The sequence below is a fragment of the Solenopsis invicta genome, chromosome 10, assembly GCF_016802725.1.
Source record: "Solenopsis invicta isolate M01_SB chromosome 10, UNIL_Sinv_3.0, whole genome shotgun sequence".
In the NCBI taxonomy this organism is placed as follows: Eukaryota; Metazoa; Arthropoda; class Insecta; order Hymenoptera; family Formicidae; genus Solenopsis; species Solenopsis invicta.
This window is the reverse complement of record NC_052673.1, coordinates 15,886,740-15,912,963: the sequence shown is the minus strand read 5'-3', so window position 1 is coordinate 15,912,963 and position 26,224 is coordinate 15,886,740. Positions and strand designations below refer to the sequence as shown.

General features: G+C 37.5%; 3 protein-coding genes across 7 annotated transcripts in view; 1 reads left to right on the top strand and 2 right to left on the bottom strand.

The window, feature by feature from the left end:
- The first annotated feature begins 21 nt into the window (after positions 1–21).
- On the top strand, positions 22–3,003 carry LOC105197847 (trafficking protein particle complex subunit 13). 3 transcript variants are annotated; one of them, XM_011164414.3, is made up of 11 exons: positions 22–136; positions 516–719; positions 886–1,054; positions 1,146–1,230; positions 1,329–1,456; positions 1,535–1,652; positions 1,770–1,866; positions 2,006–2,232; positions 2,292–2,392; positions 2,528–2,675; positions 2,749–3,003. In XM_011164414.3, the coding sequence occupies exons 2-11, from the start codon at positions 677–679 to the stop codon at positions 2,839–2,841; spliced, it is 1,209 nt and encodes a 402-aa protein (XP_011162716.1). In that variant the 5' UTR covers positions 22–136; positions 516–676; the 3' UTR covers positions 2,842–3,003. The 3 variants fall into 3 exon arrangements, 2 of the variants coding, with proteins under 2 accessions (XP_011162716.1, XP_039310064.1); XM_039454130.1 differs by lacking the exon at positions 22–136 and adding an exon at positions 198–216 and having other exon boundaries at positions 1,589–1,652; XR_005575655.1 differs by lacking the exon at positions 22–136 and having other exon boundaries at positions 2,292–2,445; positions 2,749–2,970.
- Positions 2,866–4,999, bottom strand: LOC105197846 (GPN-loop GTPase 2). The gene is made up of 7 exons (XM_026131588.2): positions 4,777–4,999; positions 4,481–4,588; positions 4,049–4,356; positions 3,775–3,980; positions 3,580–3,694; positions 3,299–3,494; positions 2,866–3,217 (listed from the first exon to the last, which is right to left on the bottom strand). Exons 3-7 carry the CDS (start codon positions 4,167–4,169, stop codon positions 2,980–2,982), a joined length of 876 nt encoding a protein of 291 aa, XP_025987373.1. The 5' UTR covers positions 4,170–4,356; positions 4,481–4,588; positions 4,777–4,999; the 3' UTR covers positions 2,866–2,979.
- Positions 5,000–5,852: 853 nt separating this feature from the next.
- Positions 5,853–26,224, bottom strand: part of LOC105197850 (polycomb group protein Pc) — a 42,490-nt gene continuing 22,118 nt past the window's right edge. Inside the window, exons 1-5 of one of the 3 annotated variants that reach the window (XM_011164418.3) lie at positions 18,598–18,919; positions 11,385–11,428; positions 11,161–11,302; positions 10,137–10,544; positions 5,853–9,820 (exon numbers count right to left, since the gene is read on the bottom strand). In XM_011164418.3, the coding sequence (XP_011162720.1) occupies positions 9,179–9,820; positions 10,137–10,544; positions 11,161–11,302; positions 11,385–11,428; positions 18,598–18,657 (1,296 nt within the window). In that variant the 5' untranslated portion in view covers positions 18,658–18,919 and the 3' untranslated portion in view covers positions 5,853–9,178. Of the gene's footprint in view, positions 9,821–10,136; positions 10,545–11,160; positions 11,303–11,384; positions 11,429–18,597; positions 18,920–26,224 lie in introns of those variants that run through there. The other 2 variants (XM_011164419.3, XM_026131575.2) reach the window with 2 other exon arrangements.

Here is a 26,224-nt window from a genome sequence, read left to right as displayed (position 1 = left end):
CGCTTAATCAACAAAGGAATACAATAAGAGAGGACTTCTCTAAGGTCATCATACTTGATCAGTTGCTAAACACGTGCAGGGCTTCCTTAACACGTGGACGAATAATGGGACAACACGCAGTTTTAAGACGTTAGCGGTATGGCAAATAAAAGCAAATAAGAGTTCATCTTTAACAATAAATATTTATATTTTCATCTTTTTTTTATCTAATCTTTTGTAAGTAAATTGCAAAGTGTTGAGAATTATTTTAATTATATCATTATAAATAAAGATGTCAAATTAATGAAATAAATAGCAACATTGCAAATAACGAATAACAATGATAGACCTGTTTGGATTGCGTGCGCGTGCATTTGTATTAAAAAAAAAAAGCAATATTTTAAATCAAAAATTGAATAAATCTTGATTGATCGATTGACTTAAATCGATTAGTTCTCGATTTATCGATAAGTTTGTACTTTTTATCTTTTTCTCTCCAACGTCCAATTACTGTACTTATTTCATTTTAAGTGCAGAAAGTACAATGTGGTGCAGCTATGTCAAAAAACAGATGATACAAGATAATGAGGTTAGGTTTCTGACATTTGTGAAGTAACGTTGATTTGTGGCAGTGGCATACTATTTGTAGATAACAGTGTATTTATTTAATGCTATTATCGTGATTTATTCGGAAAAAATGGAAGTCAAAGCGAAGAGTGAACATTTGTTGGCCTTGAAAGGTAATATATCGCGAAGCCCAAGTAAAAATTATATTGTTTTGCATATTTTTTTTAGATATTATTTACCACTTTGTAATCATTTTAATACACTTATGACAACCCTTTATGAGAAAATGCTATGGTGAAATAATTATGTGTTAATAAAATTGCAAATTGTTTTCCATAGTAATGAGATTGACACGGCCCACTCTGGCAAGTCCTATGGTTGTTACATGTGATTCCACAGATTTGCCAGGCAATACGTTAAACAATGAACTTAAAACCGATTGCACTGCATTGCAAGGCATGGAGGCACTTGCAATAGGTCAATTTATGGTATTGCCTCAAAGCTTTGGGTATGTTTTTTGCTCAGGATTTGTTGTTTATATGTAATTGCAACAAGATACAGATGTGGTTTTGCAATACTGAAAATATTTACTATTTCAGAAATATATATTTAGGAGAAATATTCTCCAGTTACCTATGTGTTCATAATGGCAGTAATCAAGTAGTAAAAAATGTTACTGTGAAAGTAAGTTTAAATTACAAATTAAAAAATTTTTCTAAAGATATCTTAATCATATCATTTTTATATTTAATATTGTTGACTTCTTTGTCTACATTTCCTAGGCAGATTTACAAACAAGTACTCAAGTAATTCCACTCTCTAGTAATAAACTAAATGGGAAAGAATTAGCACCTGACAGTACAGTGGATGAAGTTATTCACCATGAGGTTAAGGAAATAGGTACCCATATGTAAGGATATTTATAATTCTTTTATTTTAAAAGTTTATTTCTATCAAATAGAAATGGATAATCTTCTTGTATCTTTAGATTAGTTTGTGAAGTGTCTTATACAAATTATATAGGACCCCCTCTGTCATTTAGAAAGTACTTCAAGTTTCAGGTGGTTAAACCACTGGATGTAAAGACAAAATTTTATAATGCAGAGGTAATATTTAAATATCTGGTTATATATATATATATATATATATATATATATATATATATAAAATTATAGTTTTATTACAATTCCATTAATAAATTCTCACGATAATATTTTTTGAAGTCAGATGAAGTATATCTCGAAGCACAAATACAGAATCTAACAGCTGGACCAATTTGTTTAGAAAAGGTAGCCCTTGAATCATCCCATTTATTTAGTGGTAAGTTCTTACTGATAATGTTATCTATTATATATCTTTGTATGATATTTATATATCCATTAGATAATTTCACATAATTTAGCCAAAGATAGATAACAGATTTTAAAAAGTTTTAAACTTAAAACGCGTTATATTTTAGTGACTACATTAAATACAAACAATGAGGGAAACTCTATCTATGGAAATATAAATTTATTAGATACAGGCTGTAGTAGACAGTATTTGTACTGTTTAAAGCCACAGTCAAGTTTGTTAAAAGATCCGAAAATGATGCAAAATGCAACAAATATTGGCAAATTGGATATTGTGTGGAGAAGCAATTTAGGAGAGAGAGGAAGGTTACAAACGAGTCAGTTGCAGAGAATGGTATGTTATATTACGCCTTAAGGAATAAGAATATGTATAAAATGGCACCAATGTTTTAGGCACCTGAGTATGGAGATCTGAGGGTTATTATAAAGGATATTCCTTTGAAAGCTTATCTTGAAGAACCAGTTAATTGCACATGCCATATAATAAATACATCGTAAGTGCGATTACAGGCTAAAAGTAAATAGAAAATTACAGAAATTATAGAAAGTAAATAGAAAGTCATAGAAAATTATACAAAAATGTACACAGAAAATATGAATAAGTTTCTCTTTCGTTGTTTTTGGTACAGAGAAAGAAGTATGGAATTATTATTGAGCTTAGAATCGAATAATACCATAGCTTGGTGTGGGATGTCCGACACTACAATTGGCACTTTAAAACCTGGAGCTTCCATGGATATATCTCTTTGCTTTCTTACACTTGACACGGGCATAATCGTGAGTAAGATTTATTTATAGGAATCACAGAAATACGCTAATGCATTCTTTACTAATCATCATTCTTTTGCAGACCATTTCCGGCTTAAAACTTATAGACACATTTTTAAAAAGAGTCTATGACTATGATGATTTAGCACAAATTTTCGTTAATCAATTGGATTGAAAAAAATATATATAATAGCGATGCTTTTATCAATTACATGGTATTTATTACTTATAAAAATTACAGCAAGATATATTCTTACATAAAAATGAATGTAATATGAGAATATATGTTAGAGTTACTTTAAAATGAGAATGCTCATAAATATTCATCCAATGTTGACATTCTTTCAGTTTCACTAACTGTCCCTATCGCACACGCGAGTAACGTTTGTACGTCTTGTGGCTCATTACCACCGAAAACATATCCATTAGCCTTATCCACTGCATTCTTTACTTTTAGCAATAATGCTTTGTTGGTAATGTCTAATGGTATAAAACTAACAAGACTATAGTCTTCGATTATTGATACTAGTGCAGTATTAAGTTTTTTGTACCTATAGAATATATTTGTTTAAAAGCTTCCTGTGCATTTCAGTTTTTAATGATATATTTTTACTTAACTATATTTAACTTACTTTGCAGTAAAGCGATTTTCATCCAGTTGTTCCAAAAGATACTTTAAATCCAGTACTTCGGTGTAAAAATCTATATTAAATGCTAAGCGATCGCTGAACTTTTTCATTTCATCAAACTTTGTCATAATATTTACATGAGGCAAACCTATTTGTAACATCACTGTAGTGCAAAGAATTAGAGAAGACAGGTATTTTCCTATAAATTATAATAATTGCAATGAGTAGAGAAACTAATGATATATAATTATTTTTTTAAATTGAACAAATGCAGTTATATCTACCAGGATCACTACAGTGATGCGAATCCACAAGATGCACACTGCATAATCTCACTAAATTCTGGTTTAATTTTTCCGCTATCTGACTCACTGACTTATGATGCGTGTATAACTCAACCTATCACATTAATGACATATTATTTGACACTGTCAAATATAAAATAGAAAAGAGTAATTTAAGAAAGCAAAATAACTCACTTGACCAGGACAATCAAAGATAAGGTAGTGATCTTTTAAATTTAAAATTTTTGTAATAAGCCATTTGATGTTGGTTTCTAAGAATTCCATGCAGTAAACTAAGGCTCCATTTGGTCCAAGTTTAAGGTGCGTCATGACTTCTTCATGTTTAATTAATTCACATATATCTGCTGCTGGAGTATATTCCATGTTTTCGTTTGCAGGATCTAAAATGTAACAATTGTTTACTTAGATTAAGTCAGGGAAGGAAATAATTAAAATAACATTTACATACCAATATTAATAACTGCCACTTTTCTTCCAATGGATTCTAAAAATTTGGACATTGCATTGCAATAAGTTGTTTTCCCACTACCAGGTGGGCCGATAACAAGTTGACCAAAAATTAAACTCATGGTGATTTAATTGGTGTTATATTACCATGGTTTTATTTGATTCACAGCAGTGACAATGGATTTCAGAGTTTCTAGGTTATACTCTTTTAGTGCTATAGACAGTAGTAATGGTTTCTCTATATTAATTTGTTGTGCTATATATCTGGCGGCTATATGAACGTCGTTATTGTCACTGCCAAAGACTGTCCTGATAATTTTAATTAAATAACATTCAGTAACCAAATCATAATTATTATAATCATGTAATTATGATAATTGTTATAATCTATTATTAGTGCAACTATGACTATTGTAATTGCATTGTTTCTTACTTTATTGTGAATACATCGCTACTGAAACCGTTCACAGCGGATTCACGATTTATTGTCAACCATGTACCAAGCTTCTTAAAGTGGGTTACGATTAGCAGAGTTCGATTGCTGTAAAAATAAAAATAGCATGGTAAACAAAACCGTCTTTCAAAAAGAGACATTATAAAGAGTTACAAAATTCAGGAGATTTATTCAAAAGTATGATAATAAATGTACTATATAGAGCTCGAAAAGCCACTTTTAACCTCGCCATCCGGCAAGACAATAAAAGACATTTATAGATCATTGTCCAGTACCTGTAGGATTTTAAAACGATATCAGTATGATGGCCATTTGTAACGATACCACAGGCACGTTCACTCATATTTTTTTTTCATTACCGAACTCCAAAATCTCAAAGAGATCTGCTATAACCTAACACTATTTGATGACTAGCATGTGTAGGTAAAGCTTAATTCACACAAATATGCAAATATGTTTGTACGTAAAGCTTGATTCACACCAATTCATTCCATCCAGCCGCAATAAAGTGGATTTCTTTTGCTTAATTTCTTAACTATAATTGCTTACGTTTAAAGAGATCACAAAATTCTTGTTATCCGTTTATATAAAATATTTCTGTATTTAAGATACAATCATAAGTTTCATAAAAATTTAAAAAAATTTTTTTTTATTTGTATTAATTAAAAAGCTATATAGAAAAAATAAATAAAAATTATCATCTCACTTCTTATCACAATCAGCTTTGTCGTTTAAGAATCAAGCTTACGAAAAAACAGTTATATACAACTTTCGTATGTTACATAAAACTATTATATGGAATGTGGATGTTTGTACGGTTGAGCAATAACCAGTTAAAAAGTTAAATAATAAAGTTAAAAAGTTAATAACTTAATTTAATTTTAAATGATTTAATTATTTAACTAGTTATTTTTAAAACACAAACTTTAATTTGTTAACTTGTTTTCCAAGTTTAAAACTTATATACGTAAAAAGAAAAGTATAAAAAAATACATTCCCACATGGAAGAAAAAAAAACAGTATTTCTTTGTTATTTTATGCAAACTCAATTCACAAACAAAATATTAAGTTCATTTGATTATTCATTATAATTATTTTGTGTAATCTAGATTTAAAAAATAACAAATTTCTAATTTAATATTTTCCAAAATTAATTTTTAATTCAATCTTAATGTAATTTTTAAGTTAGTTTTAAGTTTTTGTTCATGTAATTTTTAACGTAACTAAATTTTAATAAGCCATTAAACTTGATTTAGTTAAAAAGTATATTAATTTACCTAACTCTGGATATGATACTGCGAGTGCCATCGAGAGTTGCTAGGAAGAAATAATTTAGGATCTAAAAACAACCTGACTTCAAGTAGAGATTTTATTGAAATATAAGGAATCTGTACCAGACAGAACTAAAATTACCGTTGAATTTGGTACTACCGGGGTTCACGTTATCGTATATGCCTGCGTAGTCACTGCGTTATCGTTTCATGTCTTTTTTTTTAAATCTCTCCCTTTTCTCTTTTCTTCCCTTTATCGTATAAGTAGTCTGAATATATTTATAAGTACAGAAACAATATCGAAGGTACGCGCACAGTCTATCTTGAAGTTCTAAAGCTAAGAAAAGGATTCCTCTCTCTTTCTCTATAGACCTATTAGTTGCAATTTTACGTTCACAACTAAAGGGGGGAGGGGGTTTCCGCTTCTCTTTATCTATGTACAATTGATAATTCAAAGATTTATATAAGCCATCATTTTTACGTGCTCCGCCCGCTATGGCGAAACATACAGGTTTCGTCCAGCTATGTACAATTTTTCTTTTTACAGGAACGCTTTTCATATGTATATACAAGTTGGTTTACATTATACAACAATTGAAATGTGTACCGCAATCTTTTCCGTATTGATAATCGCAACGAATGTGTCAATCTAATCTTACACAAATGGCCCCGTTTAAAAAAAAGAAAAAGAACAAACATGCATACACAGATCTATTTTTTATCGTCTATTTTCCAAGAAAAGAGTCAGAATTTTTGTCTTTGAAAAATTTCTCTAAAACTTCGTTGGCTCTTAGTATCCCACATACAGTCGTATCGGGATACAGGGATACGTCTGATGCGGTAATCCTGTTAGACAGGAAGTAACGTCGCACCAAATACCGAACACGCTCTCAAACAAGACACACTGCACATATACAGCCTAATTACAAACTACATTAAGGATGTAGAGAAACCTAAAAATTCTCAATTACAATAAATAAGCAACATATATATTTAAATTTAACACGTATATATGCATATTAAATACATATTAAATCTTATTACGCATTTAATATGTATTTAATCCTTGATTTTTTTTTAACATAACGTTGTCCACAGTGGGATCCCTATCTCGCTGTCGCATTCCGCTGTATCAACAACCGCATTGCGCTTCAATGATGCTGTACGTATCTAAAATATACGAGAATGACAGGGAATCCCGAAGCAAGGACTGATACCGATGTAATTTCGCAAAATTCATATTTCCATTGCTAAATACATGAAAATGGATTTACAAATCAAATATTTCATTCGTTTGTTCGTTCAATAAAATAAATAAAAAAAAGAAGTGAAACTATATGGATGATTGACTTTTGCTTAAAAACAAGATATCCTCCGAAGAATATTCTATTATATCAGTACAAAAATCAACGAAAATTACTTTATTCTTATACATCCTTTCACTAATCTTCAACTCTCTCGATCCTTTTCAAATTAAACTCGGTTATTGCTCGGGATTCTTTATTCTTTCTCATGTAGCTTCTATAATATACCGCAATAGAATCTGCTTTATAAAAAACAAATGAGCGAAATTTAATAATCATACAATATTATTTAATAATTGAAGAAATAATATCTAAATTCAATTATTCTAGAAAATCATTCAGTTTTGTTTATACATATATAATATTTCTAATCTTGCAATTATTATCATTACTAGCAAATTTCAGCGAATTTAACGTTATAACGTTCGTTTAGTGGAAATATATTTAATAACATTGAATTTTTCGAATTATCTCTCAAACAAAGACAGAAGATATAGTCATTTAAAATTTTTACTTATAAAAATTCTAAATTCCTTAGAATATGCTCCTCTGTCTCTGTTTCTTTAAAAGTGCTAAAATAACATTATCAAGAGATGCCACAGATTTATTAATATTTTCACAAATCAATAAAATCCTCATTTATATAATTATAAAACAATTCTAAGTTCTACTGTGTAACAGAAGCATTTGCCATGAGAAAGAATGTATCATGTAACGCACTGTAAACGAAGTTGGGAAAGTGAGGAAAATTCATATCACTGTGACTATAACTGTGAAAGGGCGCACAAAATACACTGTACAGCATCGCTAAAACGAGGTAACAGTATATTGAGTAGCATATGTAAGTGAGAACATGATCAGATTTAGATTGTTGTACTGATTTCAATGATCGAGACGCGTCTTTGTCGTCAAAAGTAGCGTCTATATTTGGTGATACTTGATGAATCTACAAATAAAATAGATTCACTAAGAGATATGCAATGATCACGTGAAATTGTTAATCGATATACACGGGACGTTCTACACTAAATAAAAATACTTAATTATACACGAAATAAGAATAACATAAAATCGAAGCATTCGACGGTACGGAAATGCATCTGTCGTCTAACGAGTATCGTGAGTTAATTGAACTGAATTTGAGAAACGCATCATCACTGATAGTGAAATACTGTGCGTAACTGTATTTTCTTCTGAATCAAACATGATATTTTGTAATCGTTTAAAATTCTTGGATCATACACTTTCTTATGTATATTCAAAATTTAATTTACACATTTTTCTTTCGCGATACTCTATTTCCCACAGCACATAGCAAAAGTTTATCGATAAAATGGGATACAATATTGTTGAAAACTATTTTTTTTTCTTTTAAAATAATTCGGAACGTCTCCCCCCCAATTGCTGCCATGAAGCAGTGTTTCAATATTCTAAAAACGAATTAGAAAAATACTTTTTTTTCTAGGTACATCTCATATATATATAATACATATCCCGTAGTGTAAAAATGAAAGTTAAAGATTTTACTTTATAGCATTCTCTTAGCGTCCTAAGACAAGCAAATAATAAAATCATCTAGAAGATGTAGTATCCTCTAATGTTTTCCAGATCTTCAGCGTGTAATTAAAATCTACCAAGCTTTTTAAAATATATCGTGATTGCAGGTATGATGTATAATCAATAATAAACTTATCATACCGACATTGTCTAATCTTTACAATCAATTTACACAGAATCGCGTCTTGACACAATGATCAATTTTCAGTTTAAAAAACTTCGCGGATTCTCATATCGTGAACTCTGATCAATCTTGATTTCAAAATCTGTTTGGTGTTCTTGGGACTCCAATCAGTGGTCTAAAAGACCATTAGTACATAGCTTTGTGCAATGCTCGACTATTTTCGCAATTTTTATCGCAGTACTATATAATCTTTTCATCAATTACTAGAAATAGTAACTTGCTTGGTATCATGATTACATCCTCGCCTTAACATCCGCGATGAGTAAAAATAATTTATATTTATACATTGTGATTCAATACAACTTACAGTGGATATCCCCGATACAGGACCATCAAGAACAATGAATATTATTCTTGAAGCTCAAAGAGTTTCTTTAGGATCCCTCTCTCGAAAGAAACCCTTTTCAGTCTTGCATTCCCTGATGGTAACTGTTTTCAGATTAACGGTAACGTCTGTGATAAACACTTGATCCGCTACGGGGTTCCTCGCGTGCCAATAATCCGTGCCGGGATTCGTGAGTGGACAAATCTCTGACTTCGGAATTTCAGTCTGCTTGACGCTCGAATTATTGTTGTTATTATTGTTGATGTTACTATTGTTATTGTTGTTGTTGTTATTATTGTTGTTAGGGCTGTGGTGTCCGTTCACGACAGTGGGTAACCTATTGTTATTAGTGTAAGAATCTGTGGGGCTGGGTGATTTATGACCGTTTGCTTTGTCAGGAGCGACTGCACCGTTCGATTTGTCCTGCTTCTGTTCCGACAATTGTTTCTTCTTCGTCGCGACTTGCTCCAAAGGCGTATCTATTTGAGGAGACAACGGTGCCGGCGGTGCACGCGGAAGAGAGGGCGGTGGACCATGAGGTACATCAGCCTCGGGACGCTTCTTGTCTTGTATTGCCGGCGCCGGCGTCGTCGGCATTGCCGGCAGAGGTTCCTCCGGTGTCGACTTCACGCTGGAAGATGACGGCCTCCTTTGATTTTGACCGTTAGCCTTGTGACTCTGTAACATAAAGTTGCTTTTACACTCCAACGAGAAAGACGCAACGCTAAGATGCTATTACTTAGATTCATTTTTTAACTATTTCTTTTTATCATGTTTATCTTTCTGTCATTTAAATTGTAATTTGTGTATGTAAGTTACATAAATTTTAATATTTGCAACGTTTAACTTTTTAGTGCAACATTAGTGACAATTGTATTTATGTATTTTTAATTTTTTATAAATATCTAAACAAATTTTTCGAATCCATAACATTATTTGATTTTAGCAGCGTTTAACGCGATGATAATGATTTATTACAATTATCGAAACTTACGTGATAAGACGGATTTGTGGGGGTGTTTTTCAAAGGCAATAACCGAGGAACTTTGCTCGGAGGCGGGCTACCACCGCCACTACTGGGACTGCTCGTAATTGTCACACCTATCTTGCCAGATCGGCTAAGGACCTCCGCCTTCCTTTTCATACGTTCTTTTCTAGGTAATAGAGGGATGTCCATACTGCTATTTGAACTGTCAGAATCGACACTAAAGGTCGATGCCAACTCTGGCGGTGTCGGAGATTCATGACCGTCCAAGGAACTTGGGAGGGTATCCTCGTCAGGAACTACTGAATTTAAACGAGACGCTGAAGTGCTGCCCGTCGTCGATTCATCCTGACTATCTTCGCCTACCCTTTCGTCTCCGCCAGGCTCCTCATCCACAACAAGATTAGACAATTGTTCCTAAAAATATAGATTGTCATCGATTAAGTTGTGTTCAAGGAACACAACTCCAATCCAACTTTATGACATGTTAACTCTCACGTTTAAGTTATGACTGTTTTACAAAATGAAGAAAGATTTTATGAGCAGCTATACTCAGCGAAGAACACCATAAAGTTCACTGATATACTAAGCTATTAAAGTGATTCAGTGTAATGCGGAAGTGATAAATGGTCTCTTGAATTATCTTCGTAATCCAAAAATAGAGTAACAGCTTATATACATATAACCATGTTATAACAAAAAATATTAAATATCATCTAAAAATAAAATATATTCCTAGTTTGAGAAACTTGTGGCAAATAAATCCTTTTTTATTATTAGAATTTTTTTATTGTAAAAAAAATAACGTATTTTGCGGTAATTTTTTTGTAGTTTTAATTTAACAAATGTATTTGTTAATAATTAATGTTCAATCAAATATATAACGAATAAAACGGTCCACATAAACATTATAAATTACGCATATAAAAAAATAAAAAAAAATTGCAACGTTCATTTACCCATTAAATTTTAAACTAAAGTCGATATCCCGCAATTTATTCGGAGTAAATAAATATTTATGCAAAGCAATTACATTGATTGTCCTTACGTTGTATCGAGTATCCCTTCGCCTCGGCCTTCTGGTGGACATCACTTCTCCGCCTTTTTGACTCTCCTCGTACAGTTCGATTAATCTGATGTCCAAGATATTTTCTTCTGGCTCCCATGTGTTGTATCTGAAATAGAAGAGAAAATGCTACACATTCCAATCACTGAGCGTCGTTTTGTCTACTGACAGATCTCCGATTTCGTACTCACTTTTTGCTCCAGCCTTTCCATTTTACAAAGTATTCAACCTTCCCCTAAAAAAAAAGAAAAGAACAATTAATTCCACAGTTGTCAACGACGGCTTTCAACGCACAACGTGAGCAAATGTGTTTCGAAATTGCTGTGTTTTGAATAAATGACTGAGAAATTAAGCTCCACGATAAAAACTCATTATTCGGATATTCGGTTACAGATTCAAATCAAAATATAAGAGAATGAAGAGAATTTATTGAATTTCGTTTAATATAATTACAAACGGCAAATACAACAAGCGTCACTGCGTCGAGCGACACGAGAGAAAGTATACGTGTATACGAGTTGTTTCATTATTCTCAATTATCGCGACATCACCACGTGTGGATATCATCCGGGAGAATTTACAATTAAACTGTTATATTTTTAAAACTGTGGAGTAAAACGTGAGATATTCGTGTAAAATATGAACAAGTATAAAATAACAATAATTGATGGAGAAAAAAAAAAGAAAAATGTATCTTCAATCACAGGAATAAGAGAAAAGTTTTCGAAATGAGGATGTTTTCATTTTTCTGATCTACGTATAAATTTTGCAAACGTCACAAACATCTTATTTCACGATAAAGCGTCAATCTCTACGGCATCACACTCCCCGCGCATTTGCGACGCGTAATCGTGCATTAATCACTTTCACATTTGCCCGTAATTAGATCTACCATTATCCCATGCCAGCTATGCATCGACAGAATTACGCCGTTCCACGTGTTGCGCGCGGTGCGCATGCCGGACAAATCGCACGTCGATAAGATCTACCAATCGGGAGCCGACTCGCTTATCAGCACGCGTAATTATGGACTATCGTAGGCACGATAATTAATTCGATGCGGGAGACGCGCCGTTACGACGCGTCGATTGCCTCGTACAATCTTACGCACGTTTTGTCAATCGTCGCCCGGGTGATCAGTGTAAGCTTGATTCGTCGTCAGTCAAAAAGTTAAGCTAGACTGAGATGAATGCACAAGATAAATAAAAAAAGTACAATTCATTTATTAATATTCTTAGATTAATGGAATTTTTTCTTGAAAACACAGAGTAAAAGTATAAAAAGAACAAATTGACAGCTGATCGTTAAGAAATGTAAGACAAGGAAAAAACTGAGATAATAAAATCAGTAAGAAACACTGAATTTAATAAATATATAGAATAAATGTAGTCATATAATGGTATTATTAATTGTTATATTACTGACATTGATTGTTCGAGAAACTACACTGGTTTCAAGTTCAAAAGAGCCACAGATATTTTGCAGTTCGCACATCAATATTGGAATAACAATAATTAATAATGCAATAGTTATAATTGTTTAACCAATTATGATATGTGAATATTTAGACAGAAATCTCATGCCTCAAATATGCTCTAACACACATGCAATTCATGTGTTAAATATTTTGATTAGAAAAAAAGGATGAAAGAAATCAAATCAATTTAACATAATTTCAACCTTAACATTAATTTTTTTTCTTCACTCATCAATTTTGAATGAAGAATAAGTTTTCTTCTAAGATTTTTCTATAGAATTAAATTTTTAGGTTAAACAATCCATTTAATTAATTTCCGCTAGTCAAAAAATAAATCAATTTTAAAATTCTTCAATTTAAATTTAAAAAAAGTGTAATTGTTTTTGTATTTTAATATTAAAAATTCTTAAAAACAATCTTGTTTATATTAATAAAAATTATAATTTTATTAAAAAATCAAAAAGTTAGTGCTTTACAAATAAAATAATGAGAAAAAATTCGTTAATAAATGATTAAATGGTGGTAATTCAATTTTAAATAATGTAGAATTAAAAAAAAATTTAACTAATTTTTTTCAACCATCCATGTTTATATCTATATTTTAATCTTTTTACGTTATTTTTTGTATTTGTTATGTTTTTTTTCATATTTAGAATAAACAAAATTTAAAATTAAATTTAGCTTTCTTTTAAGAAACGCTTCATATGACTTTAGAATTTAAAATATGCCTTTGTTGAAAACAATCAACAACATTTATCATTTGTTTTTGATAGAATCTGATTTCCAATTTTCACTTGCTATAATAATATACTTTTTTTTATAGTTGGGAAACGCCTTTATGGGTCCCCGCGCCTGTGGAGACAGGACGCGGAATATGTGGAACTCCCGACCTAATTGGCCGGTATATCCACTAAAACCTGTGCATGCACCGCGATCAGTCCTGACCCAAACAAGTCCTCACCTTGCAGCGAGAATTCCCATAACAAAATATACTGAAAAAAAAAAAAAAAAAAAATTTGGTAATAACTATCAAATATCAAATAGCGCGGTCGCGTCTCGCGCCTAAGTGCACGCAAAGCGAGAGGGACCCAGTCTCTTTTAAATGAAATAACGCCAATTAAATACATGGTTAATATAATAAAAAATAATTTTATTTTCCTAAATATTTATTGAGTATAACCAAAATTTGGTAATATTTACTAAATATTTAAGTAAAATTATTTTTTTTATTACATTAACCAAATATTTGACATTATTTCATTCAACATTTGGTAGTTAATGTTGAATTCTTTTTTTCCATATATATATTGTTAAAAATAGACATAAATTTGCTTATCTGAATTGTTTGGTATGTTTAAGCCTCATTATTCAAGTGTTCTATGATTCCAAGGTCTTTTTGTCAAAGCTCTTTACTTGCACTTTATCAAACTTTTCAAAAAATCCTGCTTTTGAAATTAATGGAACGGTACCATACGATTGCATAGTTTCGTGCAAATAATTACATAGAGATTTTTCTGTAGAGAGATCACTCGTAAAATTCGTATTAATTTCGCATTCACGTCGTGTGTTATCGTTATGAATAATCGACATTTGTACAATTCCGATTTATTCGTGTATATATTCTACAAAACATTTATAAATAGCGTTTGTAAATTCGTGAAGCCAAAATGAATTAGTGTTCGTTAAGATACTTATGTGTGAACTCAACCAGCCGTGATTTGCCCTCTTCTAATCCGATTCGAACCGCTAGAAACGCATTCGCTAACAGTATTTATTCGTACCGAAGAGGATCAAAAATGTTTATAATACTTATGCATTATTTCAATAATAAACGTCTAAATATTGAGCACTGACATCCGGGTTGGTTCTTACCGGGTCTACTTTATTTCTATTCGTGTTTTAATTTTTTTTTATTTTTTTATAATCGTAATTATTTAAAAAATAAAAAAATGGAAGGACTCTCAAAAGTTAATAGAATTGAAAGAGGGGCTAATAAGAGTTAAGACGTTGATGTTGGTGCGTATATTTTTGATTTTATTCAAACGTAATTATTTACCTACGCAAAAAATTGTTCTTCGGTAATCCATGAAATGTCATAAAAGAAAAGACAACTTGTTGGCACAAGAAAACTAAAAACCAATAATCAATTTCATGGGATAAAAAACGTATTTAAAAATATGCCCGTTAAATTGAAATAATCAATAAAAATTTTTTATCAAAACCAATTTTTTTTTGAAAAATGCAGTTTTTAGAAGAACATCTATATTAAACTTATAAATTTTTTAATAGATATTTCTGGTATAAATCTATCATTCGTAGTTCTTGTATGCAAAACGAATTTTAAAAATGCAAAAAAAATTTTTTTTTTAAACTTGTACAATAAAGTTTTTAATTGGAATTCGACGAATTAGAACAAAGTTATTTGACTAATCAAATTCTAATTTCCAAGTCGTAATCCTCAATTTTCAGTGCATCCAGCACAGATGATCCTGTCAGTTGATGTTCTCGCATTTCCAAAACCGATAAAAATGTAGAAAAAAAGAGAGGAAGCAAGAAATCTCGCTTGGGCTGGCAAACGCAAATGGAAACGATGAATTTTCGAAACCGTCTCGCGGCTTGAAGCACGGTCGATAACACGGCCGGCCACGTTCGTGGGCAGCTCGCCCATTGGCGATGGGCCAATGACAGAAACGGCACGCCGCTGCCCCATCGTGATGCACAAGCGTGACAGTTGGAAAACAATGACACGCGCGATACGTCGCAAAACGCGGTGCGAATGAAGCCCTACAAATGAAGCCTAACGGACGACGTGATCGACGTGATAACGCGGGAGCAGGTTGTCGTCCCTTTCGCGGGACGCCGTTACTCGATATTGTTACGTGTCGATAGTGTAACAATCGTGTCATCGATTCGTGGGAGAAAATGCGCTTTATGACGCTTTACACGCGAATCACCCCGGACAGTTTGATTTTTGTGATTTTTCAAACTGGAATCGACGAAAGGGCCATCCGATACGGGGCACACAAACAAGCAGCGCGGGACAACTTTAAATGCACCGAAAGAAAAAAGATATCACGAATAAGACTTGGAAAAAAATGATAGGATCTTTTCTCAAAGTGCATCAACGGCCTTCACTTAAATCCATCCAAGTCCTTCTTCCTCATAATTGGTGCCCTATCGTCTTATAGCATCGTTTGCATCTTGTCTTGTACCTTCTACTTTTTGTATTTTTGTCACACAAAGCCGGGAAACATCGTCGTGTATAAAAAGCAAGGATTTTTCTGTACAAAATTGGCGAGCAATTCGTCTAAAAGCTTCGTCTACTTATATCTCACCTTCATTTTCTTTATCAGACATATTCTTTATCAGGCTGTGTTCAATTCGCCACGATACCGTTGTCGTGGTCGTATTTAAACTGATTTAACCAACATGTTTCTTTGTCTTTTGTTGTCAGAGATAAAAGTTCACAAACTTTAGAAAAGACAAGAAACACGTGATAAAAGACGCGATTGTCGGTAAAATAGTGCGCAAAGAGACAAAAAAGCAAGAGACAAAAAACAAGAAACAGGAAGCACACAGCACATTATAGATTAGGCTTTGTTATGTCATGTCCTTATTTTTTCCAACTTTTTAATTTTATTTTCTAATTTTATTTTGTTTATCTTATTTTTAATTTTATTTTTGTTAATTGTATCTTCTTGTACTTTATGCTGGTTTATACTGTAATATTTATAATCAATTATGGTTTATAGCGCGAGGATGATCTGATGCTAGAGCGCTCAATAAATGACGATATCTATCTATCTATCTTGATCTCATCTCTATTCATTTAACTCCACTCTTATATTCATTCCTCTCTAACAATTAAGATTTATTAAGGAATATATCTCGACTCTTCGTAGTCTTTTGATCAACATGTAATTATAAAGTGGCCACATGTGCGCGTCTTCATATGTTATATTTCCCCTTCGCAATGTTCTTTCACAGCCAACTCCTTGTCTCACAAATTCTTATTCACTCCTTGTTTTATTATGCAGACACCGTATACGTTCCAAATTTAAATAAGCAAACATGTAATCGAATCCAGCGTGTCCAAAATGCTTGTCTCCGCTTCGCCTATAGTATAAAAAGATTTGATCACCTAATCCCTCTGTTTCAGGATTCCAGGTGGCTAAACAATATACAACGTTTTTAACCTTCATTTGTGTTATCTTGTTTACAATGATTTGTGTTCCGAATCGCCGCCATATCTGCGTAATTACCTACATTTTAATTATAAATTTTATTCTTCGTTCACCACACGTTTTCAATCATCCTTGCTTTATCCTCGTCATTACACCATTAAATTTTAGCCTTCTCTTTTGCTGTAATTAAATATTTTAACTAATACCCAACGATACACGTTTTTGTACATCAATTTCTGCTTTCAGGACCGTTGCTTCTCTCTACATTGCTTCACATTTCTAATTATAAATGTATTATATTTTCAAATTGTATTAAATACTTAGCTATTTTCTTTTTGTCTTTATTGTAAGCCAAACATGGCTTGCCAATATGTAAGTGAAATGATTCAAACGCTTGAAGAATCAATGCGGAAGACAGACATATCGTCACGTCCGCAAAGAACCGCAAAGGATTAAGACGATTCTGCTGCATTGTTTGACGACATTGTTTTGCGACTTATTATAATTCGCAGCGTTACGCTGGGCAGATTCGTCTTCCTCGCGACTTCTGGGTAGCGTGAAAAACGGGGACAATTTGCGCAAGGTTTTCGCGGGGAGTTTTACGTTCGCGGCGCACATTTCATAGAGGCACGCCACCGGTTGCTACCAGCTGATCACCATGCCATACGGAGGCCTTTCTCCTATCCGTCAGCGAGCCCACCGTTGTCCGCCTCCGGGAAACTCCCGTTAACCAGAAATTGTATAGTCGGTGTCAGAATGCGTGGCTGAGATACCTTCTTTTCCTACTATAGCAGCTCTCTCAATCTGCTTCTAACTGGAGACCCGTGACAAAGACCCGATCGAGTGTACTCTTGTACACTCGCCGAGCTGAGATTGCCACATTAATGTTACGATAAAGCGATTGCAACAAATAAGTTTCTTCCTACATCGTACCTGATCACGCGATTACTCGCGTCACCTTTGGCAGATGTGAGCGACTGTTTATCAAATGTAATCAATTTAGGAGGCACCGCCTGATTACGCCTTCAAGCGTGAGATGTACGATAAAAATGCTTAATAAGAAAAAAATAACTCAAAGTCACTCAGAGATCTCGCCACACGCTAGAAACGAGTCCTTTCTACTTTCTGAGGAAAATTTTATTCACTTTGTACTCCCTCTCTTTCCTTCCCTTTTCTCGCAACCTTCATTTCACGTTTGAAATAACGGATGAGACGTTTCGAAAGAGATACGCCGTTATTATTCTTTCCATCAGCAACGTGTCGTAACGTAACGGAGGCGGAGAGGGAATGCGGAATCGCGGTTTCGTTAACGAGAGCGAATCGATAATCTCGCCGATGGCAAAACTACCGGTGGATCGCCGCGACGATCGATGTCCGAGCGGTGCTCCTGTGCGATTCGACGAGTACGCGACGCGAGCGGCATTGTGTGTACCAGGTAACAGAGGGAGGAGGGAAAGAGAGAGGGAGAGGGGGAGAGAGAGAAAAAGAGAGAGGGGGAGAAGAGCCCGGTACTTGCCGGCGCATAATGTCCGATATCGCGGAGCCGCAAGCGTCGTGGAAGAAACGGCAGCCGCGCGAAGCCGGCTGTCAGCAAGAGAAAAAGAGAAAGAAAAAAAAGGGAGATAAGAGGTGCGAGATAGAAGAAGGAGAAAGAGGAGAAGGGAGAAATAGAGGGGCGGTAACGGCGCGCGGACAGATTCCGCCTAGTGGCGCCATCCAGTGGCAGCCGAGAGCAATACCAACCCGCTTTTCCCTCTTTTTCGTAATCCGCTCCGCGGCATAAACTCTGTCACCCAGCTCCATGATGCGTTGATGAAGGAAGGCGAGCTTTAATCCTGATATCCTGGACAATCTCCGTTCGATTTGTGGCTGCGTATCTCGCGCGGTAACCCGCAAAATACCATATGTAGATCGGCGAGATACACCGGCGGCGAATCAATCACAAGTATGCGCACATGTACGTGCACACGAGTTATCACTGTGTGCGCACGTGCGCCGTGGAGTTGCGTCGAACGAGACGACGACAACGCGACAACGACGATCGTCCGCTCCGATCGATCGCGGCAAACTCGAGCGAGGCGCGGACTCCGGCACGCGCTACGTGCGCCCGAGATGTGAGGCACGTGTGCGATTACCACGTGGCGCAATCGTAACTACAATGAGTAGTGTCTTCAGGGTGGTCGAGTCAGTTTATTCGCGAGTCCGCGCCGCGCATCATCGGACACACGCGTTGTCAATCGCGACGCGTTGTCACTGTCGTCTGCTTGGACAGCACGACGACGTCGTCGCTCGGCATCGCCCGATGATGGCTGTGGCTTTTCGGTTACGCGGTGTGCGGCAAATTGTTCGTTTCACAGACGATGGGGTGCTATTTCAGCGGAGTGACGGAGGAAATGGAGAAACGGGAGACGACAATGCGCGCGATGTTTTTCGAAAAGCCAGTAGTAGTGGCGGCGACCACGGCGTGCTGCGAGATCGGCGTGTTTGCGCGTCCCATCGGAAAAGAGGAGCAGCCGGCGTGAGCGCGATTCCAGAAGCTTCGTATGCAGGCATGCACAAACGTGCGCGCGATCCGTCGATTTTCCTATTCGATGACGGCGACAATGCCGGCGGTGATGATCGTGGTGGTGGTGCGCGGGCGCACGGGTATCAGTGGTAGTAATGACGGGCTACCGGCGTGGCGCGGCACGTTTTTCCTCCTCGTCGTCGTCGTCGTCACCGCTTGCTTGTCGCTGCTGCCGCCTGCTGTCGTCCGTCGCCCGCAATCGCCGTGCCGTTCGGGCGAGATCGGGCGCTCGCTCGTACGTGACGTCAGCGACTCCCCCTCACGTCGTAAACACCAAACATGGCCGTCGTACGGATATACGCTGGTCAAGTGCGTCCCAGGCTGAACGCGTAAACTAGCCGTAATACGGACTGCCGCGGGCCGCGGCTATGCGCAGGTAACGCGCAATGGCATTCGCGGGCCCCGCGACGTACTCACGTATGCTACGGTTCGCGAATATCCGTGCACCGGAGCGATCGACTCGCGGCGTCTAACGCACTCTACGGATCGAGGCCGACTAGAGACGAGGTCTGCCCGACACCCCTCGCAAGCCTAGTGGACTCGCCCGATCCGTTCGAGGTAAGGAGAGGAGAGGGGGTAGAGAGGCAGAGAAAGATCGCGCGCGCGGCGAACAGGGAAGGGAGAAGCTCTCTCAACGGTACGCACGACGAGGACGGAGTTCGAGGAGAGGGAGGGAGTAAGAGAGAAAGGGAGAGAACGAGAGCGCGATTGAGTTGACCGCGAGGACGGAGGGGTGAGGAGGCGAGAGGAGCCGGGGGAGAGGAAGAGTAAGCGCAATGGAGGTAGGAAAGAGAGACGGCGCGACCAGGAGCACCGTCCTCGGAACAAGAAAGCCGTCTGCCTGGCTTGCCTGCCCTGTTTGCTTGTCCGCTAGCCTGCCTGCCTGCCTGCCAGCCAGCGAGCCAGCCAACCAGCCAGCCACCCCAAGTTCCCTTCTAGGTACGTGTATGCGCGCGCGTTTGTGTGCGAAGACAGGCGGTGCGACGTTGCCAAGCTTGTTTCATCGATAGTACCGCACCGCAAATGTCACTGTGGCGTACCACCACCGCAACCAATGTTCGCAAACGTCGTACGCGACGACGACTCACGGCGGCAACGCCAACAGTTTGCGATTTTCCACCTTCGGCGACGAGTCGAAATCGATCGATCGACGATGCCACACGTTCGCTCGCTCGCTCTCTCTCTCTCCCCCTTTCTGTCGAACACGCGCGCGCTCGCGCGCGTCTCTCTCTGTTCCACTCTTCGGCGGCCTCGCACCGCACACAGTACAGTACGCCGTGCGTACGCGTATTCGCGCCTACAACATCCGGCAACGCCGCATCCTCCTGCGACGTTCTGTCACACACACATTCGCTGCACTCAACACGCGCACACCAACGCGCACGAACGGCGATTCGTAGTAAGGCGCCGTGTATCCCCCGCGGGCGGCTTGAACACTGATGTTCAAAAGCGAGTGTTTTACGAGTGTTTTTCTCGGAGACACGAGAACGTGACGTACGTAGCACACGACACACCGAGCGCACTCCCGGTCCAGTACACTTTCCTGTCCCCGTGCCGAGAGAGAGAAACGCGTGCTGCCTCAACGGATCCCGAAACGAGAGTGTCCTCTCCTGCGCCGACGGGCGCACAGGGAGAGCGTGCGCGAACGAGACAGAGAGTACCCGCCACCCGGGTGCGAGTGAGACGCCACGGTGCGCGGGTAGGCCGGGGGGATATGGGGAACCGTCTTCTCCGTCCTCGGCGTAAATAGCGGGATAAAAAACTCCCGGCGAGAGCGCTCGATTGGCGGAGCTGCGAGGCGCCACCGACATCCCAAGCCCCACTCGTTTCTCGCGTCCAATAGACGCCTGGCACGGCCCACTCCGGTTCCCCTCGACGCGTCGCGAAGGCGGGCATTACCGACGAACCCATCGGCCGCGTTCGGGCTTTCCCTTTCCCCTCCCCATTCTCCCCGAACCATCGCGGCGTTGGTAAAGTCTCTCCAGGGTTTCTCTCGGTGAGAGAGTCGTCGTCGGTCGCCCCCCTCTCCACGCCGGGAGAAGAGAGACAGCAACAGAAGTGGGTTCCCTCCTTTTCCCCTCATCCTTCTCGCACTTCCCCTAGCGCAGGAAAACCCGAATAGCGGAGCACGGCCACCGAGAGGTTTCTCTCTCTTTCTCTCTTTTTTTTTCTCTCTTCTCGTCGCCGAACGACCGTGTAAAGCCGTACGAGACGCGAAGCGTGTCTACTACCGGTCACGAAGGGCGGGCACATAGACGAGGGACGCGCACGGACGACGGGGGGGACGTATATAGTCGCACCATGTATATAGACGTACAAGAGCGCACACATATTCACATGTACACATGGGTCGCGTTGCGCCGCGCCGTCGTCGTCGTCGTCGCCGCGCTCTTCCCCTCCTCGTGCGCAGTCCCACGTCGGTGGCCGACCACCGTCGGTATTGAAATATCCTGGCCCTGGAGAGCCAAGTAGCCGTGCGGCGATGCCGCTTCTTTCCACGACCAGTATATCGCGCGCGCGATTCTCCTCTCCCGTACTCTCGCTCTATTCATTGTTCCTGACTCTTTCTCTCTCTCTCTCTTACTCACTCACTCTCCCTCCCATCATCCGTGCACCTCTTCCCTTTTCGCGTTCTCTTTGTGTTGTGATTATCTTTCCCCGGTTCCGATCTCGCAGCCGTCTTTCTCCTCATCCCTTCTCGTATTCGCTCTCGCGTGTCATCTCTCCGTCGCTCCCGTTTCGCACCGTTCGTTCGTGTGCTCGACGAACACCCTGCTCACGCGTACCCCCCTTTCAGGGTTCTGTTTCGCCCCCCCCCCGTTATTCCCTATCAACCCCTCCACCCGCTCCACCTACTCGGGCGCTCCCTCCGATACGAGACTCGCCTCCCTTCGGAGCGCAATCAATCGCCGTGCACGAAACGCTGCTGCGCAACCCCGTGAGCGATGCGTAAATTGAAAAGCGTCTGATGACATATACGTTTCTCGCACTTTCGGTCGCTGTGTCGTGTGCGCGCGCGCGCGCTGCACCGAATTGCGCAACCCTGGAATACACGCGGAATCAGGTCCACGTAGATGGCGTCTCGCGTGTATAAGTACGCGCGATTCCCCTCCATCCCCTTCCCCTCCTTCGTCCGTGCCGGCCGACGGGGTTCCCCTTTGTTCCTCGACGACGTCGATGCCCGCCGTCGCCGTCGCATACGTCATTAATCGCGGCTTTTTTACTGCGCCTCGCCTACTTCACCTCATGCCTATCACGATGTTCTATTCTACCGCAATTGCAGATAATAGAGTTTTACATAGATACATACATCACAGCTAACTGCATAATCAAATGTTACAGTAGCGTTATAGAATGTAAGAAATAAATATTCCGAGCTGAATCCGATGTGTACAAAGTTACATGCTCAAACTATGTCGGACTATAATGAGTAATATCAGACGTGATTAAAATTAGATTAAATTGTTAATCAAATATGATCAGATTTGAAACGGTAAAAATCTCTACCCGATTTTCATGCATAGGACTAATAGAAAATATGCAAGTATCTTATAAAATATATCGCATTCTCAACAAAAAATCAAAAATATACAATGCTATGCAATGCAATTGCAATTAGCAATCATTAACAGGTTCTAGGTAATACCCCACGGTTCGCAAAACGTATCATAAATAACGAAGTAGTGGATATTAAAATACTGTATTACAAATTTTTTTAGTAATCTTTTTAATTCTGTTTAATTATCATCGCAACATGCTCTGCATGCTTGATTTGTTTAACCTGCTCACGGAAGAAATTAAATCGGTGCATCGTTGTTTGTACTAATCTGACAAGCGTAAAAATCCGTAAAATATAATACAGATTTACAAATTCATAAATCACAAAGTGAGTTTATTAAATATTTTGTTCAGAAAAGTCAATTAAACGCAGCTAAAAAATAAACATGTAAATTTAGAGGATTAAAGCAGACATAATAAGCGAACCTGTCGGTATCTCGATTATTGAAAAAAGCGACATTGCTTTATAAGTCTCTAGATTTTAAATAACTATTTTGAATAACTATTTTGAATAACTTATAATAAAATAATTTAAATTTATCATTTAAATAAAATTTTTTGATAATTAAAGACAACAACAGAATGAAAAATTACTGCAATTATATGAAAACGATAAGGCAACTTGGAAATCAATGATTATCTTATACGCGATTTACTTATACAACATTGATTTAAACTTGTTTCGTAATCTACAACCTTAGAAATGTACAGTATAAATCTATACCGTACGATATAGATTTATACTTACATTTTAAGACACGTGTCTCGATTTACCTAATGGTTTATACAACAATATGTGTTGTGTAGTCATTTTTCCGAAACAATTATAGACAAAATAGAAAATGTGAATGGAAGTACCGCGTCGCTTTTTACCATGAAAAACATGGTACTACATTATATATACGAGGAGCCGCTATAATATCAATGCTAATTACTACATATGACATTTTTGTTGAGTTGACGCAAAAGATTTGCCATTTCTCCATCAAATTTTGTATTAAATAGAATTAGAAAACAGAAGTTTAAAAAAAAAATGAAAGATTTCTCTTTCGTTAAAAAGAGTATACTGAAAGCTAACAATTTTAATTTTGCTTCAATTTTATTGAAATTTTGTTCTCAACTTTAAGCTTTCGCGTTAATCTGATACATTTGCTGCTATAACTGTTATCAGATCGCAATTTATTGAAAGAAATTTATCAGTTTCTGTCACATTTCCTATACACGTTGTTCTTCTCTTACTCTTCTCGTAAGAGCTCCTCGACTGCCGAAAGAGCCGGCGAGTGCAGCTAAAACAAACGGATCCGAGATATGGCGCGTACAAAAGCTAATGGGGAAACGGCAAAATCCTCCTCGTGCAAATCAATATCGTTCAAAAATCGTGTATAGTGCAAATACACGCTACAAAGGCTGCATTCGTGGCTGAGTGCGAGAGGCCCTGACACGCTTCTGCCGCGAGCGATGTCGATGGCGCGCGCGTTGCCATGCCGGGAAGAGCTCCGTGCCCTGCTTCGCGCGTCGCTCTCTCACCAAAAGTGGTAATTTAATATCTCGGGAACGGCACGAGATATCGGGATGAAACCTTCACTGGACGATTCTCTACCGTTTGTCATGCTTATTTATTTTACTACCGATCCAATCGCGTTGACAGTTTCCGCGTGAAACGCGTTTCAAGGTTCGCGCCCCGGCAACGAGACGCATGCGCCTTACGGAGAACCAACTGACGTTTTTTTTCGATTTTTTGTTTAGCAACTCCTGACGAACGAGAGATGATTCAGACGTTATAACACGAGTGTATTCAGAGTATTTTGTTAAAAGTACCGACGTTTGCAAATTCGTCATTATTCACGCACGACGAATAAGATGGCGTCTTTAAAAAATATCTTTAGTAACAATCAAGGAGTAACACGTGCATACAAAAATATTTCACGCACGAGTTTTTCACGATTAGAGAAATAAACGACTTTTATAAAATACACGGAAAAACCAGTTTTGCTGAAATACAGATCTAAAAATAAATGTGTTGAACCATTTTAAAAAATGTATCGAATGTTTAACTTGGTTGCTAGAATGTCAAAACTGTTTGCAGCAACATTATCATGCTTGGACGTTCTACATAATTATTTTGATGAACCAACATACAATTATTTTCTGATCTGTATCTATTAGTTAAATTTTTAGATTCCGCAGTAAATTTTTTTTATCGTGTAATTACAAATTTTAGTTTATACATAAAACATATTTCGATATTCAAAAATCTTTCAGTAATCTTCTCGTTTTTTGTTTTTTAAAGACGCTTATGTGATGAACGAAATAATCCAAGCAGGATTTTACAATCAACTGGTGCAGTACTGGTAAACAACCGGTCCAGTACTGAGCATTGGATGATAACTTCGTGCCAACTCTTGGCTTACGACTGGCCCAATGCTAGGCCAGTACTGGTTGCCAGAGTTGCGGTACTGGTACTCTCTCGATTCAGTAGTTGGTTCAAATAAAAAAATAACAAATGGACATAGAATCGGAGCATAAAAAAACATTATTGACGTAAAAAATACTTTTCAAAAATCAATTTTGCAACTAATTGTTATAAACAAATTATTAAAAAGTGACTGTATTTTTTACATGAATGATTTAAGAATCATACATGTTTCTTTAGTAATTTTCCCTTAGAGTCAATTGACACAATATTTTCAGCCAATTTTCCTCTACAGTAAATTTTTAATAACTTGTTTATAATAAGTTACAAAATGGATTTTTGCAACATGCTTTTTATGTCAGTAATGCTCTTTCGTTTTCCGGTCCTATTTCCAATTATTTTTTGGCTATTTTTGCTGGTCTGACTATGGGCTTTAATGGGTTAACGGAAGTTTATTATATTATTGATATGGATATCATACACTAACATTAAGTCATATTACTAGTTATTTTTTAACTCTAGTTATCCCGTTATAATAATCCTATGTCAGAATTGGCAACATTAGTCTGCGTTGTTAGCTGAAACCAGAGCTGAATCGGTAGTACTATCCAATGCTACGCCAGTATTGGCTCAGCACTGGGCCAATCTTAAAACCAGTGCTAATGAGCCAGTGTCGATTGTCGAGAGTTAATCTGACGTTATCATTCGACACCGGCTCAGTACTGAGTCGGTTGTTTGCTGTGCCAGTACTGAAAACCCTGTATGCGAAGCTAATCAGGGAGAACAAATTTTCTGAAATATTCCACTACATCTAATCAAAATATCGCATTTAG